A 20,529-nucleotide genomic window follows, 5' to 3' on the forward strand; every position below is an offset into this window, starting at 1 on the left:
AGATGTAAGAAGTTTTTGCTACCCTTTGTGATTTTCACAGGAGTCAATTCTGGAGCAAATGCTATTGCAGTGTAGCGTTGAGAGCAAGTGCTGTATGGTTGCACGTCCCAGCTGTGTGAGAAGAAGGAAAAGCCTGATGACCTGACACTCCTGCTTGTGAAAGATCGGTGTTGGTTGCACAAAAGTAGTGATGGCCCTCCCCAAGCCCTGGCAAAAGTCCCATCTAGATAAATCGCTCTGCTTTCTTACACTCAGTCTCCTCTGGAGGCTGTCCAGACTGGACAGGAGAGACCTTGTTGCCTCCCAGTTAGAAGGGAGGAACGAGACGCCCGATCTGGACGTGGTGTTCCAGGCGATGCTTGGCTGCCTGTAGGCTTGTATTCTGTTGCTGTTTGATTATTAATCTTCCTGCCTCAGGATTGTTTTGTGCTGGGGGGTTTCCAGGAGAGGCAGCACAGCGACAAGTCCCGAGTCCCCCATGTATGCGGTGCGCACGTCTTCAGAATTGGGCTGAAAGTGGTCTCCGGAGTGGCTCCTGGGTCTCCGAGTTTCCCAAGAGCCTTTCCAGGAGCCGCAAGCCCAGCGGCGTTGGTGGTCCTGCAGCGAGGTCAGTGTCCAGGGACTGTGTCCCTGGGGTCTCTCCCTGGCGGTAGCAGAGCAGCAGTGACATTGCTGAGCCATCTGCCATCAGCCTTGTCAAGTCCCTGTGCCTCTCTGAGTCTTTTTTGCCTCTCTGGTCGCCGCTGAGCATGGCAAGGCTCTGGGCAGCTGGGCCATAGTCTCTGCTTAATGCCAGTATGTAGCTGGTAATAAATATTATTATTTTTTTCTTGTATTGTTGGTATGCTCTTGTAATAATTCACACCGAAGAAAGTTTATGCTGATAGCGGAAAAAGCTGCGCTGGACCTTCACTGCCACGATGGTGCCAGGGAGCTCATGCCCATAGGCATTACCCTATAGAAAACGGTCACTCCTGTCCCCAAAACTTGCAATCTAGGTAAAGTGAGTGGCTGCAAAGAGGAACGCACAAGAGCAGAAGCTTTGGCTTGCGTCTCCTTTTTTACCGTCCAGTCCTTTAACTGCAGCCCACTAAAGCCTGGGGAAGCGGGGTGGCCACGCGGCCGGTGTGCCGTAATCCCGCTCGGGGCACGGCCGGAGGAGCTGGGAGCGCGGTGCTGCTCTGCCTTGGGTCAGGCGAGCCCACCAGCACGAAGGAGCCTCAGCAGAAGGGGTCCGGAGGCCGTGCCGAAGAGCCTTTCCCCATCCCTGTCTTCCTCCCGGGCTGGGGAACGGAGGCGCGAGGGTCGCGGAGCCGGCCTGGCGCAGCGGTACCTCCCTGTCAGTCCTCAGCTCGGGAGATGCCAGATGAAGTGGCCTCCTCTGGTCCTGTTGTCCCCCCCCCCCCCGGCAGCCCTCCGACACCCTCAGTCCGGAGAGGGAGATAAAGGCGTTGTCTTCTGGCTCTGCGGGACTCCAAACAAACAGGGCAATGTGCCCCCCTGGGCAGGCACCTTGGACCCCGCCAAATGGCGACGCTTGTGTGGGTGCTGCTGTTCCTGCCATCTTAGTGCATGAATGGACAAGCAGGGCATTGACGGCCGCGGGGACACGCACAAACGCTCCACTGTGTCCCCTCTCACACCTTCCCCTCCTCCTCCTCGGCCCCAGTGCCCGGAGGACAATGGCTCTATCCATGCCAAGGTTCACAGCTGGCAAGGGCGGAGGAGAGGCCAGGACAAGGGTGGAGAGTCGGAGGGAGAAGGGTCTCGGGAGGGTCCGGAGGGATAACGGCTCGGGGAGGGAAGGGACGAGGGGAGATGGGGAAATTTGAGAGGGGCTGGAAGAAGGAGAGCGGAGAAGGTGCTGAGAGGTGGCTGGCGGAGAGGGCAGTAGGAAGGAGAGAGTAGAAAGAGGAGGGCGGCTCAGGAGGGTTTGGGAGGGAGGATGGGGCTCGGTCATCTCTTCTGCGTGGATCTGCCTGCCTTTTCCCGCAGGGTTCCCTGAGGGAGAAGCCCATGCCCTGCTGTGGCGCAGCGGGATGGTTTCCTCTGGCTCTTCGTGCTGCTTCTCTCTTGGGATGTCTCTCACCACACACCTTGTCCTCCCCCAGGCCTGGGAGATGGAGAGAGGGCATAATCTCTCTCTCTCCACACCTATACAGGGTATATATACTGGCTTGTATCCCCTTCCTGCCAGTATGTCAGGAATAGCAACACTGCGCAGTGGGTATTGGAATGAGGGTTGCTGTGGGTCTGAGCCAGGACACGTTAAAAGGTTAGGGACGCTTTCCAGCTTATCCGAAGGTGCTTTTGTCAGATACATTCTTCTGTGCATGTAAGCTAAGGAGTTGTGGGACCGTGTGAGGCCAGAAGGAGCTTTTCGGGGGACGTGGCGATGCTGCTGTGGATGGTGCTACTGATGGTTTGGTTGTACCTCATACCAGTGTGGTTCATTACCCTGAGTGTTTTGCCACTGGCGCTGGTTTGCTGTTCAGCCGGGTTGTTGCTCCAGGGTCTTCCTGGCCACTGGAGACCCTGTAACACTTTTTACTCACTGTGGTAAATCTGGGGTCTTGGCTAAATCCCACCGGTCCCATATCTCCCTTCCTGATGCGCTGCTTTCTCTGCATCCTGCCCTAGCTGACGTGGGATAGTTTCTCCTCTCAGCAGCGAGAGGATTGCCGTGGGGTTAGACGCGGGAGCGGGGATGCTGTCTGGGCGCTCACCGAGAGTGAAGGAGAGCTGCCAGGGAGGAGGGGGTCAGGTACAGTCGGGCTGGGTATGGTCTTGGCCTCTCCGTGGAGAAGGTGTTGTGTCTATGTTCAAAGCCCCTCTCAGTTGCTCCGTTCGTTAGTTCCTTTCAAATATGTGACGAACAAATTAGGCTCCCCGGAGCCCACAGGTTCTGGGTAATGCCCAAATTCTCACGAACCCCCATCTCCTCAGCCCTGAGTTTGGTGTTTTCCCCAGGATTTTGCCCCACGGACTCCCAGAGCTCAGCCTTGGCTGTGTTTCTGGTGTGACTTTGGGTGTTGGGGTTTCTGCTCTGGCACGAACGGGGAATGCACGAGCTGCCCCGTTGCTTTGGAGGGGCAGGGCTGTCCTTGGTGACGGGCTGACAAGGGAATGTCCCCAGGACGGGACACGGGGCGATGGCTGTACCTCTGCATTGACTGGGACAGCCCTACCCCTTCTGATGGGAAGGGGCACGTGCTGCGTTTCCATGAGTGCGGGAGAAGGGTGTCCTAACGTGACTGAAACTGCTCAAGGATAGTATTTAGGAGTGAGGAACCAGCCAGCGTAGCTCCATCAGCATCAGATCAAGTGAAGGCCCCTGAAGTCGAGCAGTTGCGTGCGTTGACACCAGGTAAAATTTTTCCCCGCTGGCAGCCCGTGCAGACCCCGGCAGGCTGTCCTGGAGGGGCCGAAGGAAGACGACAGAGGGGTTGGCGTGCGGAAGGGCTCATCCCATGGAGGAACCATGCTGCGGTTCGGGGAGGGGGCCCCTTTCAGTGCCTTGGACAGCCAGGGCTTTGCTCTGGGGTGGTCCTGAGAGCGCTTTGGGGGAGACGGGGGAGTGGTCTTGGTTGGCGTCCCACTCGGGTTACAGGAGCCCCTTCTGCTGGGAGTGACTGGTTATCGTTACAGTCAGGTAATAAAGAGCGTTAATTAAAGAGGAATGCTGGGCTGGTATCTGGGGCGGAGGTAGGGGCTGCGGGGTCGGCGTCCCTCCCGCCAGAGGGGACGTTTCCACCCCTCCGTACCCTCTGGGCAGCCCAGGGTTGGGCACGTGGAGCGATGGGGAGATCATCCCGCTGTTCCTTAAGCAAGCAGCTGTGTCCCGGTGGCTGGCTCTCCCCATCTGGCAGATGCATAGCCCAGATCTCTGGGCAGGGACAGGATTTTGTCGTGGCCCTCGCCGTTATCCCACTCGGGGCAGGGCAGGCGCAAGAGGGATGCCGTTCCCAGCCGGAGCGGAGCAGGGCTGCGATGCTGGATGCTCTTCGGGCTTCGCCCTTTGTGGTAGAGCCAGCTGGGCTCCTGCTGATGGGGAAGTAGGTCTGAAGCCGAGCACTGGCCCCGCAGCTCCTCGGGCTTAGGCGGTGTTTGGTTAGCCAGCCACGGCACGGATTCCTCGTGCTCGCAGCCAGGCCGGCAGCCAATCCGCCAGGGCCGAAGGATAAACAGGGGAGGAAGCACGAAGGGGGGTGCTGAGCAGCTCGAGGCCCCGGGAATGTGCCGATGCGGCAGCCTGGCCCGCCGATTGCACAACCCCTCACGCACGGCCACGGGAACGTGCTCGGGGCTGCGCCGGGGCTCCGCGCCTTCGCTGCGGCACCGGCCGCACCGGCGCGGCGTGCCGCTGCTGAGCTCCGCGGGTAACGCCGTGCCATACCAGGTACTGGCTGGTGGGTCTTCGTGCCTGGTGGCGTTTGCTGAGGCTGGCTGCGTTTGCCCTGCTCTCCTACGTATGCACTCCGATGCGTGCTTGGAGAGCCGCTGGGAGAGGGAACGCTGCACCTTGCCACGTGGGACCGTCAGCCAGGAGCTCCTGGGGTCTCCCGGTCCTGTCCCACCATGCACCCGCTGGATGTTTTGTTATTGTCTCCCTGTTCAGCAGTGGTTTTGTCACCGGGGTGCTCTGTGCCTCAGTTTCCCCATAAGCACCCTGCCCTAATGTGCTTCGTGTAGGGAGGGCACCAAGGTGGGTGAGTGGGCCAAGGGTGGCTGAGGGACCAAGGGTGGCTGAGGTGGGTGGCTGAGGGACCAAGGGAGGTCCTTGGGCAGGTGGATGTGCTTTGGTGGTTGCAGTGACCGGCCGAAGGACCGTCCCGAAAGCTGCGGGCCCTCCAGCATGCTCCATCCGCCTGCGCTGGACCACCAGCACCATGTCCGCGAGCCTCCTCTCTCCACTCTGCTGTGTCTGGTGTTCTCCCCAGCCTGCTACGGACGTGGGCAAGCCCCGCGTCCTTTGCACCAGGTTTCGGGTGAAGGTTTGCGCTCAGCGGGGTAATGGCCCTGGCCCGTCTTGTAGGTCAAGGACTTCAAAGCACATGGCCGGTGCCGCTCTCTCCTGCAGGCTGCTCCCTCTCCTGGCTGTGCTGCACGCCGGGCACTGCCCAGCGTGTCGCTTGATGCGAAGGCAGGGCAGCAGCCGTCCTCCAAAGCCCTGGGACTGCAGACGTTCGCCCCAGTCCCAGCCGTGCTGGCTTGGGTGCCGCCGGAGCGCTCCTCGTCCTGTCCGAAGTGAACGCGGGGCAGCACTAACAGCCGGTGACGTCTGCCACGCTTCAGGCAAGCGTTTTGGAGAAAGAGCCGGACTTTCGAAGCAGCCCGTGGTGGAGGCTGTCGCTTGGACCTGTCTGTTTTGGGAACCAGGCAGGGCTGAGGTGGCCGGGAATGGAAGCGTGCGGCAGGCAGGCTTACCAGGGTCTGTGGCTTTTCATTCGTCTTAATTGCAGTCCTCTTCTCGACGCCTTTCGGAACACGGTGCTTCATTTGTAAATCAAGCCTGCAAACCCCCAGCGGGTCCCTGAAACCCAGAACGCAAATTCACCCTCCGGTACGTGGCTTCGGTGCCGCGGGGAGGCTCTGGGCTTGGCACAGCCTCTTCTCTTCCTCCTTGTCACTGGTGTCCCCCCACTCTTCGCTGATGTTCCCCAGCCCCTGAAAACAGTTGATCTCATTGTCATCTCCAGGTTCCCACATCTGGTTCTCGTTAGCAGATCCCAGGATGAAGTTCTTCAGCTCTCTCCCTTCCTCCCACCCCCAGGTGACCCAGGCAGGATTATGGGTGATTAGAAGACAGGCAACAGAGCAAGAATAGGTGGGGGAGGGACTGTTATAAATAGAAATACCATAAACTTATCAGCCTATCACTCGAGGTAAATTCTGGTTTTAATCTCTCGGACCTGTAAATATGACGACTCACAGGGGCCAGACACCGTTAACTCTTTCAGAGCCCCGTGGCCGCTTGCCCATCTCTGATGGCGGAGCACCTGAAAATGGGATGGGGAGCAAGTTCTCAAGCCGAGAGGATGTCACCAGGAGGGACGAGCTGGCAGACCCACGCCGTCAGGGCAGGGGCAGGGAGGAGACGGCGGTGTGGGAAGCACCTCCGTTTGAATGTCGATCGTGTTTGGAGGTTTGGGGAAGGCAGAGAAAACCAGTCCAAACATTGGGATTCCTGACATTCTCACACGTACGGGGGCCTCTGCTCGCCCGGCTCTGCTGACGAGGAGGGTGCTGCGGGTTTAACATCTTCTTGTTCTTCAGGCAAAATTTACTTTTGGGGGATCTCCTCAACCCTTCTGCGAGGGAGGGGTTAGAAAGCTGAGCAGATGGAGGGGTAGCATGGTATGAGAGCGGGGTGGCAATGCGGGGGCCAAGAGGAGGACAGGGCGTAGGGACCTGGCAGGTTTGGGAGTTTCTTTGCAGCAGCACCAACTGAAGGAGTTGTGAAATAGAAGGTTGTCCTGGAAGAGTTTGCCCTGAGGAGTCTCCATGCCTGTACAGGGAGGTCAGCGTCTTAGAAGTGGCTGAATTACTTGGTCCTGGTACCCTCCTGCCCTGGGAGGGTTCATTGTGTGCAGAGAGCACTAATGAGCTGGTTTGCGAGACGGTCTCTTTGGGCAGCACTGTGGGTGCCTGCGGCACCTCGCCCGGCTTGCTGCTCTGGGATGGAAGGCAGGATTCATCCTGCTGAGCTTCGGGGACATCGAAAGGGTTATGGGTGACGAGAGCTCTTGTGTACTCTTTGGAGCCAGCACTGGTGCAGAGGCAGGGCCATAGACAGGAGATGCTATGTGGGGATTGCTGCTGTTCTTCCCACAGCGGGAGGGCGAATGCCGGCAGCGCAGGGGAGCTCAGAGCTGCTCTGGGCTCCTCCGTCTCTCTTTTGGTGGGACGAGGAGATGTGGGAGTCTGTCTCGTGCAGAACTGCGTGGGTGTTGAGCTTCCCAGGGTCCCTCCTCGGTGGCTTCCCGCTTCCTCCTAATCCCCACTTCGGAGGGGGAGGGAGCGTTGTTAGTGTCGTTAGAAGCTCGTGACTCTATGGAGAAGTATTAGCTTTTAATTAATCACCTAAGCTGGCTTTTGGTAAGAGCCCAGCCTGCGTGGAAGCGACGGGCAGTGGGACATTCCTCGCGCAGGTTTGCCAGCGAGACCCGCTGCCCTGACATCCCCGTTTCACCCTAGCTGATGCAAGTACCTCCATCCCCAAGCAAAGTCCTCTATTTTTAGTGGGCAGCCCCTTCCCCATGGCACATGCGCAGCCGGACCCCGCCACGGCTGTTATCACGTCTCAGCCCCACAGCAGCACAGCTGACACACCTCTCGCGTCACGGTGCTTATCTCACCCTTCGCCTGGGTCTCAGCTGAGGGCTTCTGAAGGTGACTTTTAAGGCAAAGTAGCAAAGAAATAGGAAAGCCTCACACACCTCTGTCTACTGAGGGCCTCCTGTCCTTTCTGGAGAGGTCCTGGGCTCCTCTTCTACCATGGAGAAGCTCCTGGAATTTAGAGGTGTAAGGGAAACCCACTGGGGTCAGATTTTTCTTGGACAGGGTCAGTAGCTTGTGGAAGGGCAGCAAAATTGGTCAAGTGCCTTTTTTTTGAACCTGGGTCCCAACCCTGGAACTTGGGATGGAGACAAGTTTTCTGATAGCTTTTGCAGTGGATGTTTGCCAAACACGTCGTGTGATTTACGGTGCGGTCTCTTTGGCCAAGAGCGAGGCAGGGGAGAGCGGGGAGTGCTCGCCCGCTGGCAGAAGGGTTTCAGCTGGTGTTAAGGGGTCACAGCGGCCGAGGAGCGGCTGCTTGTAGAAGAGATGCCTTGGTAGAGCCACGCGTGGTGAAGTGTCGGGAGCAGGCTATAGCAGAGGTCTTCAGGGATGAGCAAGGGACACAAGTACCCATGGTGCTGGCCACGGGTGAGCTCTTCCAGTCAACCGTAACTCGAAGCAGGACAACGACATGGTTGCTACCACATCACTGCGACTGCAGGAGAGGACGGTGCTGTCGCAGAGGAGTACCCTTGTGCTGACCTGGGGTCTCCAACTATGTAAGCGAGGTGCTGGCGCAGCTCGGGACCTCGTAGGCTCTGCCTGCCCTGTCCTCGCCACCATGCTAGCCTGGCAGGAGCATCACGCGTCCCGGCTCCAGATGCATCCTTTTGTAGCAAGAGTTCGCATGGGAGAGCATCACCACCACCACCTCCCCCAAGTCCCCGGGCTCTGCCACGGAGGCAGATGGTGCGCAAAGGGTTAGGTGTCTGGCAAGTGAGCGGCTACCCAGGTTTTTTCCCCTCTAGCCAGGGTTACTAAGGGAGAGATCCCTCCATCCGCGCACACACCCTGTCCATTTGGCAGAATTCCTAGCTGGATTTATTTCTGCCGATTTGCTTGTCTTGGTATGAAAGGGATTTGCAGAGGGGAGAGCTGCAATTGGCCAGGGGTGGGCTGAAACCCCCCGTTCTGGGTTTTGCGGTTCAGCGGCTGACCTTTCCCCGGCGCATGGTCTGCGGGGGGAGGCCGGGGGGTCAGGGTCTTCTCCTGGGCAAGGGACGTCGTGCTTTAACGTGGAGCTGCGGGGTCTTTCAGGAAGGGCTGCCTTCGTTATCTGAGCTCGGGGAGGTGGGGGGAGCCGGGCCTTCTCTTCCACTTTCTTGGCAGTGTCTTTGGCACCGAGGGCTGGCACCGACCCCAGAGGGCTGCAGACTCCCACTTCAGAGAGACAGATAAAGAAAGCACTTTCTGTCAACAAAACCCGGCCCAGCTTCCCCAGAACAGGGGAGGGGAGGAGGAGCCCTCCAGGAGAAAGGAGAGGGAAGCCCACCGCTTGCCCGCGGAGGAGAGGAGAGGAGCGGGAGGAGGGCTCCGGCGGGGTCGGGAGCTGATCCAGAGCTGTCATGGCAGCAGTGGAGAAACTCCAGCGCGTTCTGCAAAGCGGAGGCGAGGGTCCAAAGGGGAGGGAACCAGCTTTCCCAAAGCAACCCCCGAGCCCACGCTTACAGCCCTGCCTCTGCGGGGATTGTTCTCCCCCGTCGCCTGCAAAGGGGAGCCCCGCCATCGGCCCCGGCGAGGCCAGCGGCTCTTGCGGCTTTGCTGACAAAGCCGTTTCGGGCCACGTCAGCGCCAAGTTCGTGGCGGTGGTTGGGCAAGACCTGGCGCTCGTGCTCCGCGGAGCCATGTGTCTTGCATAGCTCAGGCTTGACCCCGTGATCTCCCATCTCCCACGTGTCTGAGCCCGGCCCCGGCAAGCCCGTGTGTCCCGCAGCCAGAGCGTGGCTCGCAAATTGCTGTAGACAAAGCCCACCCGTGTGTCCAGTTTCCCAGGTAGCGTCACCACCTTGGCTTGTCCCGCGCGCCCCATCTCTGTCTGGTTTTACGCTGGGATGCAGATGGGTATGGACAGATGGCGGTCCTCAAACTGAAGTATCTGCTGATCTTCTTGGATCAGTTTCTTGACTCTGCAAAGGTCTGGTGGTGTTTCTGACCTTGCGAAGCAAGGGCCTTTCGTGTCCTTCTCATGGCTCACGCTTCCACCTCCTCTCCCCTCGCAGGCCACGACATTAATGGAGCTCTGGAACCATCTAACATCGACACTAGCATCCTGGAAGAGTACATCAGCAAGGAGGACTCACCAGATATGTAAGTGCATCCCTTGCTCCGCAGCAGGAACAGCGTTCACTGTTGTTTTCTGTGGAGAGAAGTTGAGCAATTTCCAGCCCTGCAATTCGAGGAATCATTTAGAAATCACTGCGCACCCTGGCTGCGCCTCTGTCCCTCCTAGAGTCCTTCTTTATTGCTCCTTGCTCCCGCACTCATTTCCAGTTCTTCCTCCTGTCTCTTCCTGGCTTCTTGCCTTTGAATTTCCCCAGTCTCTTCTGTCCCCTTTCTTTCCCCTCCTGAGGGCACCGCAAAAGACTTTTCCTTAATTTGAGCAATGGGAAAGCAAGCGCTAGGAGCTCAGCATGAAAGATTAAATCCCCAGCGCAACACGAGTGCGGAGAAGGGAAGGGTCTCCCTGTGTGCGCCGACGCTGGCAAAGAGGGGGGGAGCAGACCCGGACAGCAGCCAGTGCGATCTGGGCCGCAGGGTGGGAGCGGGATCTTTCGGGGCTGATGTGACAAAGCGGCTTCCATGTGCTAGTCTGTAAGCTGAAGCACGGTGAGCAGATCCTGCTGTCTCCTGCTGACTTCGCAAGCTTTGAGGTTGGTGTCCTGGGCGCTTCTGGCCTTTACAGCTCCGCAGATGGATTTTACGCCCTTGGGGTTGCGTCAGTCCCACCAACCCGGGTGGCTGACCTGCCTTCCTGTACGCTCCTGCTGGTGCCACCACAATGCTGCCTGTTTTGCTATTTTCTGGGTGTCCCAGAGCACCTGAGTGGCTCCGTCCCCATTGCTGCATGGCTGGGGAGGGAAGGGGTGGGCAGAAAGCACCGTCTACCTGTCCCTCTGCTGAGGTTGTCCCCTTCTCTCTCTCAGCTGTTTCCCTGACATCCCTGCTTCAGCCAGCTATGCACACCCCCAGCCCTCCAGCTCAACCACCATCAACGCGCCTCTTGCCAGCTCCATCGCCAATGTGACCAACCCCGCTTCCAGCGGTTCCCTCCACCTTCCTCCCCCGGGCAACCAGATCCCAATCCGGCATGGTCCTCTTCTGGCCAACCCTTGCGGACCCGGCTACGGTGCTCACCTCAACTGCAATAACAACAATGGCATGGTGGTGCCCAAGGGCTACCTTGGCGGCCACTGCCTAAACAACGTGGTCCCTCCAATCAAATCGGAGCCTAAGGCCTCCTACGCACCTGGGTAAGTGGGGTTGGGGTGGCAGAACAAGGGCAAGTGGTGGGACAAGTGCTCCTCCAGGCTGGTGGGACCTGGAGGGTTGGTGTAGTTCGTCCCACAGTGCCTTAACTGCTGGCAGCGTCACTCTGTATTAAACCCTTGCTTCACGGAGAGATGCTTTTTTACAAGTGTAGGTCCTGAAGTTTCCTGGAAGGTTGTTTGGTAGATCTTGGCTGTATGCATTGAGTTAGAGAGGATCAGTAACATCCCCCGTGTCTGCAGGTGGTGGTAGAGCTGTCGGCTCTGGGTGCCAGCATATCTATGCTGCACATCTACAAGCGTGTGATGGGAGAATATTGTGGCATTGTATTTTTTTTAAGAAGGAAGAGGCGCAGAATAAATTTGAACAAGACAAAATCAGTCTCCAGGATGTTCCCGTGACTATCGCAGGGGAAGATGTTGACTAAATTGGGCAGAGCGGTGTAATTCTCTTGGCCTGATGTTGTAGATAACTCCACTCTTGAGAAGAGAAAGATGGCATCTGAGCTGGATTTGTACTCCTTTGCAACAAGCTCTGGATGCAGACCTGGTGAAGGGGAAGAGGATGAGCCGGTTTTAGCATTGCTGATGGACTCAACTGGACAATTAGTCCTGGGAGGAGAAAAGATGTGGTTCCTGCTCTCTGGGATGGTCTTGCCTGAAACAGGCAGGAAGGAAACGACCCTGGCAGGCTGGGAGAGCGCAGCGACATGGCAGCTGCCATCCGCAGTGGCCAAAGAGGCCAGACAGAGACCATGTCAGTAGAGAGCACTTTGGCAGGCATGGCACGCTGAGAGGGTATGGCCCCACGGTGGTGTCTGGGATAGGAGCTGGCATCCATAAAGCTTTACTGCCTGGAGACCCAAAGGGAAGAACATGTCTGGTCTCTTCCTCCTCGTGCACCTCTCTGGTCCATGCTGCTCTCCCCCAGTCATATGGGGGTGAAACAAGAAGATGATCTGAAGCTGGACAGATGAAAATCAACGTGTGCAGCAGCATATTTATCAGCAGGAGTCCTTGGCAGTTGGCAATAGTCATACCACGAGAAGCTGTGCCATGGTCCAACCCGTCTCTGTAGCAGAGGCGATGGGTGGCCCTGATGCGCTCTCTGCACAGCCAATCTCTGTGCCTTCTCCAGTGGAGATGGTGGGTGTAAGGGACAAGGGGGGCAGGATGGCCCCAGGACTGCTCATCTCTGCAAGCCCCTGCCTCGTTTTTCTCCCTCTGCCTTGTGCCCTCTAGTGTTGCCAGCAAGTACGTGCGTGGCGATTCCCAGATTTTGAAGCCTCCAGCAGACTGAACCAATGATTCAGCCATAACGCAGCTCCTTTGGGATGACTTTGGCCCTTTGGACGAACTTGGAAAGATCTTGCCAAAAGAGACAAGCTTAACAAAATCTGCCCTTATTTTATTCCCAGATGGGGGAGTTCTCCCTTGCTGTGTACCCAGAAGGCTACATGCAGATTAGGAGGAACCATGCCCAAAAGCATGACATGATGCCTTGTCATGTCCCCTTCTTCTGCACGCATCTGGCATTCTGCAGGATGTGAGAGGTCGTGAGTAAAGATAATAGCTTGCTATTAGAGGTGAAGACCTTGGTTTGGATGTAGATGAATTGGATCAGCTTTGACAGCAGCATTTCTTCAGCATCCCAGAATGACTCTTCCCCATTGTACGAGGTTCTTCCTGGAGGAGCAATTTCTCACATGTTGGATACCAACAAACCCTTCCCTTGGATGGGGCACATCCACACTACCTCCCTATGTGAATTCTGCAGTGTCCATCTTTCTGCTGCAAGGCCTTTTCCAGCCTCCAGGATTCCCTGAATTGTCCCAGGCCCTTTTGTAATTGGCCAAAACTTGGCTCGCTGAGGCACAAATCCTGATAAATTTGTAGGAAATATAGTATGAAGTTATGGCCAGCGTGGCAAGGAGACTGGAAATAAGGCTGGTGATAGATGCTCCAGACCAGGCGTAGAAGGGGAGTGGTGGAAAGGTGCTGCAAGTGAAGGATGAGGGAAGTACGGTGAGGGCTCTTTGTTGGGGTTACCCTACCTCGTCCCTCTCCAGCTACTGCTGTGTACTTCTTACCATGGAGAACCCATTTAGGGGGTCTTGGGCTCCTCTGGTGCAGGAAGGTCCTGGTGGCTGTCCTGGTTTGTAGCTGTCGTTGTGGGTGCTGTCAGGAGCAGACTTTCAGAGAAGCGTGTGCATGGTGTACTGCACCTTTCCTCCCCGCAGCCCTAAGGGCCTCGTTTGCTTTTTCACCAGCTTTCGTCCAAGCCGTACTGGTTTGTCTGGGATTGTTTTGTCAGCCACAAAGCTGACGGTGTAAGATGGGGGAATGGAAAAGCATCCCCATTGAAAATCCACTTGTGATGAGGAACAAGGTGTCAGGAGATGGGGAGGAAAACAGCCGTGTTTGTCTTAGATGGAGCAGACTTTGCCAAGGTACTGGGCTGCTGAAACCTGCTGGGGCTTGCTGAGGCTGTGCGTCACCGGCGATGGAGTGGATGTGAATGGGCAGACAAGCTATCTCCCTGCCAAAGATCTCCAAAGGACGGAGCATACAGCAAACGCTAAGGTGAATGGGCAGAAAAGCTATCTCCCTGCCAAAGATCTCCAAAGGACGGAGCATACAGCAAACGCTAAGGTGAAGCGAGCCTCTCTCTAGAGCGTAGGCAATAACTGCTCCAGCCACCAGAGCCACTGCCTCCCTGCCCACCTCTGCTGCAGTTCTGGCTTGCAGTGACCATGGCTCAGTCTAGCTGGGAGCAGGACCTCAACTTTTTTCATGTACTCGATCTCCAAAATGTTGCTAGAGAAGAACCAGTGTCTGAGGCAGGCAAGTCCTTTACTTGTGCGCCAGGGTGGTGGAAATTTTACCTTGGCCTGAAGATGCGTGAGGTCCAAGCTTCTGCTGCAGTAGGAAGCATGTTGAGGAGGGGCTGCAAGAAGAAAAAAAGAAAAATCGGTTCAAATGAATTTTCAAGGAGATGCTTTGGAAATGGCTGAAGAGCCCAGCTGCCTGGAGTCTGTGCTGGCTCGAGGTAAAACAAGGAAGGATGCAGGAGCTAACCGGCTCCCTGCAGTGCATCTGCATTGGCACCGCACACGACGGGGCTGGTCCTCAGTCCTGCCATCCGCGAGCCGTGGGTGTGCTGGAGAAGGCAGCTGAGAGCTCCCCTTTTTACTTGGTTGCTTTTTGCAGCCAGGGCCAAATCCTGGTCCTGGTGATGTTGGAGTAGAGCCAGGGTGATACAGCCAGCAGCTGTGGTGGTGCTCAGGTTCGTACAGGTCACAAGGCAGAATCCATCCCGTGGGCTTCCCAGCCTTCGCTTTTGTGCATCAGATCCCAGGTCCCAGCCCAGCTCCCCCAGAGCCTCCCATTTACCCACGGTGAAGCACTCGGTCTTTCTCTGGGGAAGGGATACATTTCAGTTTGGCTTCTTTTAACTGGAGATCTCGTTGGCAGGTCAGCAAAATGTCTGTCCCTGCTCCTGAGGTCCGGGGAACCACTGTGGGGAGCAGGGGAGCAGTGACAGCTACGGCAGTCCCGAGCTCGTCAGCTGGACACGCTCGGGGTGACGGGGATCTGCCGCGGGCACAGCTGGGATTTCCGACAGGAGCCCGGAGGGTGCTTTGATCAAACTGGACCTCTCAGTTGTGCTGGAAGCTGGTTTAAAATGACCTTCCCTTCTCTTTCCCCGTTGCTCTGCAGCACTTTACCTGACTCTCCCCCGGACTCTGGATCAGAAGCCTACTCCCCTCAGCAGGTGAATGGTAAGTGCTGAAAAGAGAGAGAGCGGGGAAAAAAAAAATAATAATCCAAACCCCAAACCCAACATCCTCCCCCTCTTTGTTCTGTGAAAGTGGTTGGCTCTGAAATCTTTATCAGACGGGAGAAAACAGGCGGCTGCAATACGTGGGGAGATTATCAGTTAGTAAATATCCCTAGACTTTCGCCTATTGTTCTGCTGCTAGTCTTTGCAAGGGGGGAGAGCGAGCGAGAGAGGGAACAGGAGAGAAGGCAAGGTGGGAATCCACTGACACGGGGAGAGATCGGCGGTGTGGCTTGTCCCCGGGCAGGGTGGGATGTGGAGCCCGCAAGCCTCCTTGTCCTGCCCTCCGCCCCGGGTGAGCGAAAGGCAAAGAGCGGGAGTGCGTCCCTGAAATGGAGCCCGGCTCGGGGAGACAGAAATGAACCCGCCGTTCAGCAGTAAGTTCCTTCCCAGCCCTTCCCTCCCCTCCAGTGCGGCCAGCTGATCCTGGGGGTCTTGCGCTCCCCCTGCAAAGGGCAGAGAGAGCTGGGTCCCCCCAAGTGCAGGCAGGGTCACTGCCAGGCCCTGCTGGCTGCCGCTGGGGAAGCCACCGAGCGTTATTTGGTTCCTCTGGTGACCTTCACTGCTCTTTGGTGGAAGAAACTCCTTGGTGAGGAAGGAAGGTTGCTTCTGGTCTCCCTTCCCCCTCGGCAGCAGCACCCTCTTCCCCAGGCTCCAGCCCAGTCCCCACCAGGAACAGTGCCTGCTCTTTTTTTTTTGATGGAAGAGGTCAAGAGTTCTGTTTATCTTGCTAAAAAAAATCCCTGGAATTCCTCCTGGCCCTTCCTTAAATATAACAAAGAGGCCGGGTTGCTCACCACGGGGAGAGCTGCTTTGACGTGCAGGCAGAGCAGCAGCACCTCTGCTTGGGGAGGAGAGGAGGCTCCAGAGAGCACCCGCAAAGCAGCTCCTTCCTCGCGAGGGAAAGGATCAGATTCCCGGACCTGGTTTTTCCCTGGAGCTGGGAGCACAGAGCACGGGTCCTGCATTCGGCAAATGCATCAGCCCCTATCTCCACCCTGGTTAGAAGCCTGTGAAAATTGCGATGTGCTGTGGACGCGGTGAAGATGCAGTGTCCGCTGCGAGGGCATGTTCTCGGACCCTCGTGCATGGGTTGTCCCTTGAAAGCTGCACAAGGTCTCCCAGCTTGTACCCGAGCCGCCAGCGCCAAGGCTGACCATGCTGCAGGGTCAAGACGTTCACTTAAGATGTTGCAAAGACGTATTTCTTGCAGTATTTCGCAGGGGAGGACGCGAGGCTCCTCTCCCAGCCCTGAAGCGGCTGTCCTCGTATGCAGGTTTGGTCTCTGAGGGTTGTTCTGAAGCTGTTGGAAGCTGTATCCGTCGGCTGGGCTGAGTGGTGCCGAAGCTGCCTGGCCAGTTGCGTTATTGAGCTGTGCTGGTTTCGCTCCAAGTTACATGGGTGGAAGTTGAGTGCTTGTCAGGATGGCAGGAGCAGAGCTGGGTAAGGGGGATGTCGTGCCCGGTACCATCACTACCCGGCTGAAAAGCAGAGAGATACTCTGTCCCAGGGATGTCACCTGTCAGCCCCGGCCATTGTGTGAAAGTAAGGCTGCTCCCGATCTCCAAACTCCTGAGGATGGAGACCTCCCCTCCTCCCTGGAGCCCTAGTGCTTGGCTAGGCTGTCCCTGAGACAGCTCCAGAAGGCAGACTGCCCTGCGAGCAGGACCCTGCCGGTGAGCGTGGGCAGAGGAATCCAGTTCGATGAGTGCTGGAAAAGGGCACCGAGAGATCTTGGCGGGTAGCAGAAAGCCTTTGCAGGGAGCAGAATGGGTGGAAGTGGCCCTGCCCTGGCAGCTTTCAGTAGGAGGGCTCAGCGTAAATACATTTCACCTTGCAACAGGAGGAGTTTTCTGATTCCTGGTCAAGTGCTTTGGCCTCATTAGTCAACCAGTGACTGGTTGTTCTGAGACCAAAGTCCATCCAGCCCAGTGTCTGGCTCGGGGCTGGCTGGTGGCACCTGCTTAGGGGAGCAGCCTGGCAAAGACGCAGCAGATACCTTCCCAGCTTCCCCCTCCATGTCCCCATAGTCTGTAACAGGCTTGGCCGGTCCCTGGATGTGTTTTCTCCCTCCTGCAATTTGCTGGTGCTTAGCTTAATCAGATGTCCACAGCGGGGTGCAAAGAAGTTTTGTCTTGCACTTAAAACACCTGCAAAGTCACTGTCCCTTCCCACCCCTTGGTGTCCTTATACCCCAGAGCCAAACACCCCAGGAGTCAGTCCCTCATTTCTGCAGGGACCTTGGTACCCTCTGGGGACACCTGAACGTTGCAGGCTGATGGAGACACACCTACCGCAATTAGGCAAAGGCTGTGAAAAGAGATGAGCTTTGTCCTGTTGAAGAAAAGGCGGGTGGAGGCTTGTTTTGTGGGGCTGGGGACCAGGCAGGAAAAACCCCACAGGCAGGAAAACCCAGGGAAGAGCTCCTGTTCTGAGGCAGTGGCTCAGCTGCACATTTTGTCACTGCCTGGGCCTTTCAGTTCCAGTTTCTCTTAGGTGATGTGCTTCAGCTGGGCATCAGCACCCGGCTTGCTACCAGGTTTTGACCAAACCTGGCTGAGCGTGCTTTGTCGGCACAGATTTGGTGTACTGGATTCTGGGGAGGTCTCAGGAGGGTAACGTGAGTTTAGCTGATTTTTGTTGTTGTTGTTTAAAGGACCGTGCTGTCAATCTCCTTAGCAAGCACAGGCGTTTGGAGTGGTATTGAGATCTTCTGTTTTAATGCTAGGGTAGGAGGGAAGGACTTCCATGCAGGAGAAATGTTGAACTTCCACATGAGGCTTCTGTTACCTGCTTCTCCAGGAGCTGCCTGTTAATGCCTCAAATTCCCACTCATCTACATTCAAGATGTTCACTCACGTTTTCCTGGGAGATTTTCATGGGAAAATTTGTAAATTCTTTCAGGTCATATTTTTCTCAACATGACATCTTCAGCGTGCTCTGTTCTGAAAAGTTTCTCTCACATGTAAAACCTTGATTACTGAGATTTTTCTGTGCACAGATTTTCTTGTGTTGATCTTCTCTCAGTCTTTGTCAGCTCATTTCTCATGTGTCTTGCACTAAAGCTGGTGATCATTCTTTTAGTTTTCTTGTATTTTTTCACAGTGTTTCTTCACTTGCAGAATCTTGCTGTGGAAGGGTTTGATTTTGCTAAAGAAGCATGTTCCAGGTGAAAAGTTTCTTCTCTTTACAGTTTCTTTCTTCTCTTTACAGCTTCTGCAGTGAGGATAGAGAAGCTGGCATAAGAAATCATTGCAATTCATCAGACTCAGATCTTTGCTCTTCACTTGCTCATGGCACAAGCTCACTCTTTTTTAGGGTGCCTTAAAACATGAAAATAAGCTGCTGAAGTGATGCCAATGCTGACTATTCTCAGAAAGTTTGAGTAGGCACTTAATCCTGTCATTATGGCTGAGTTCTGATGAGAATGGTGTTAAAACTTCACTGGTGTGGTCACTAGTGTGACCAGTCCTTCAGTACTGTAGGCAGTGTCATACAAACACCTGAGTTCAGAGAATGGAAATCATGTCCTGCTCCATCTGAGATGAGCACTGAGCCTGTTCAAGTCTTGCCAGCACACCAACTTTCTCACCAACACATGTGTTTTTCTTCAGTAAAATTATTCATATTATTTCCTTTGGTCAAATCACTAATTTCTAATCATTCTCGAGGCGTATTGGGTGAGATTCAACCATTTGCTTTACTTCACACACTTTACTTTTTGCTCTTAGCCTCCAAAAATGTTTTGGTTCTAGTTAAAGCCCTCAGCTGAGCACTGGCATTGCTGTGCATTGAGCTTATGGCTAGCTGGAGGCCTAAGCAGCTGCAGAAAGGGAGATGGATTTGCATGCCCTTCCACACACCGAGCATTTCTTTTGATGCTGATATAGTCAAAACGACCCTAATCATGGCATGGCCTTAGTATCCAATTCCAAATAGAGGAGGAGAAAGGTAAGATTACATTTGAATATCCCTTTTTGTTTATTTAAATTTAGAGATCAAAGTCTCCTTCTGGTTTAAATTTAAAAAAAGTCAAGCAAGTGCCTCCACAGAAATCCTCACTGGTGGTGCTGATGAGCTGGAGGTGTTCAGGTCATTCAACTGTCTGTTCTTTTCTCCAGTTGTTCCCATGCCTGTCTCCGCTCTCGTTGGAGAAGACCCCAGCAGGTGTCCTTGGTAGTACCTTGGTAGTACCTTGGGTAGTACTCTAACACAGTGACAAGCCTTCTTTGGTGCCTCTGGCCCAAGCTGGGCGAGGGCATCCTTGGGACATCTCTCTGCTGGGACTATCGAGGACACCAGGCAACGCTCCGAGCTGGGACCCCGAGCCCTCAGATGACCAGTGCTCTGTGGGATGAATCCCACCCTTGGCTTCTCAAGGCTCTGTCAGTGAGTGAGAGTCTGGTTTCTTGGCAGGGTGTCGTGGCCCACAGCTACGAGGAGCTCTGGCATCATGAAGTAGCTCATCTTTGCCACAAGAGCACATTGCTGGGCGCTTTCCTTGGGCCATGCCCCGAATCAGTAAAATTAGGCAAAGTTCGGGTGCTTTCTCTCCAGCTCTGCGTTTCCAGGCACAGGCTTCAGACCCCATTGCTGACTGTTGGACCTTTTCCCCCAACTGTGCTTTCTTGGTCCATGCCGTTCCTTGGTGCTACGGGAATATGGTGGTTGATGGATTTTCTGTTTGAAGGGAAATACAAAGCTAACACAAAAGCTGTCTGGGAATTCCTAAAGACATTCTTTCGCTGCAGAGCATCCATGCAAGATACCTAGGTTTACCAAATAATCAGGAATGTTTGTGGGAATCTTCCCCGTTGTCCCGCAGCCTGAGGACCTCATTGCTCTTTGAGTTTTGGTTCTTTGAGCTTCAAGATGCTGGGCCTTGCCTGCTTCCTTTGTGCTTACCCCTTTCAGTCTCACCTCTTCTGAGACGATGTGCAGTACAAGACACCCGGTTTCGTAGTGTTGCGCGTCCCTTTATCAGCTGGCCAGCCAGGACCTTGCTGTGTCCTTGCTCTGGTGATACCACTTGGACAGACTGGGTCTGAGGTTGACAGCCAAGGCTCCTGACATGAGAAGGGAAGCGCTGCGCTGGTTCTCATGCTGGGGAACCCAGGAGGTGTCTGTGGGATGCTGGGGCCATTAAGGAACCTGGGAGGAGAAGCCAGTGCAGGGCAAGGTGGCCACTGCAAGGCAGAAGGGGTGGCTGAGGGGACACAGCCGTGCTGAGGCTAGGCAGAAGAGGCAGGGAGGTATGGGTTCGTGAAGATAACCAGGACTAGGATGGTTCTCCACTCTTCCAGGATGGTTCTCCACTCTTCCAGGATGGTTCTCCTCTCTTCCAGGATGGTTCTCCTCTTCCAGCGGAGAGGAGTGCTGTGTCTGTGCTGGACCCTTAGGACACACAGCACATGGCCCTACATGCTGGTCTAACAGCTATTACTCTTCCTCTCTTTCAAGATCCTCACCTCCTCCGGACCATGACCCCCGAAAACATGTGCCACATGACTCCCCCTTCTCGCCTGGAGCACCCTCCTCCGCCACCTCCACCACCACCCCCCCACCTTCAGGGTCCCCCGCCGCCGCCCCCCCCTCACCCGCACCAGCAGCAGCACAACCCTCACTACCCCAGCCTGCAGCGGGACATGTACATGAAGGCTGAGCCCCTGATGCCACCGTACGGCATCGGGCAGGGCATGGCGCCTGCCGACCTCCACCATGCCCAGCAGTCGCAGATGCTGCACCAGCTACTCCAGCAACATGGAGCAGAGTAAGGCCTCAAGGCACCGGGGCTTTTCGGCGTTATTTGTGTGATTTTGGGAAGGGGGGGGGGGGGGGGGATGAGGGAACGGGAGCTGGAGG

General features: G+C 55.8%; 1 protein-coding gene across 9 annotated transcripts in view; it reads left to right on the forward strand.

Annotated features, from left to right (window-relative positions):
• Positions 1-20,529, forward strand: part of MYRF (myelin regulatory factor) — a 68,101-nt gene that overhangs the window by 20,123 nt on the left and 27,449 nt on the right. For 6 of the 9 annotated variants that reach the window (XM_030038388.1, XM_030038394.1, XM_030038393.1 and 3 more), the window contains 4 exons: positions 9,561-9,648; positions 10,485-10,811; positions 14,547-14,608; positions 20,128-20,437. In XM_030038388.1, the coding sequence (XP_029894248.1) occupies positions 9,561-9,648; positions 10,485-10,811; positions 14,547-14,608; positions 20,128-20,437 (787 nt within the window). The remainder of the gene's footprint in view (positions 1-9,560; positions 9,649-10,484; positions 10,812-14,546; positions 14,609-20,127; positions 20,438-20,529) is intronic. The other 3 variants (XM_030038397.2, XM_030038395.1, XM_030038396.1) reach the window with 2 other exon arrangements.

This window comes from Aquila chrysaetos, chromosome 16, assembly GCF_900496995.4.
Source record: "Aquila chrysaetos chrysaetos chromosome 16, bAquChr1.4, whole genome shotgun sequence".
In the NCBI taxonomy this organism is placed as follows: Eukaryota; Metazoa; Chordata; class Aves; order Accipitriformes; family Accipitridae; genus Aquila; species Aquila chrysaetos.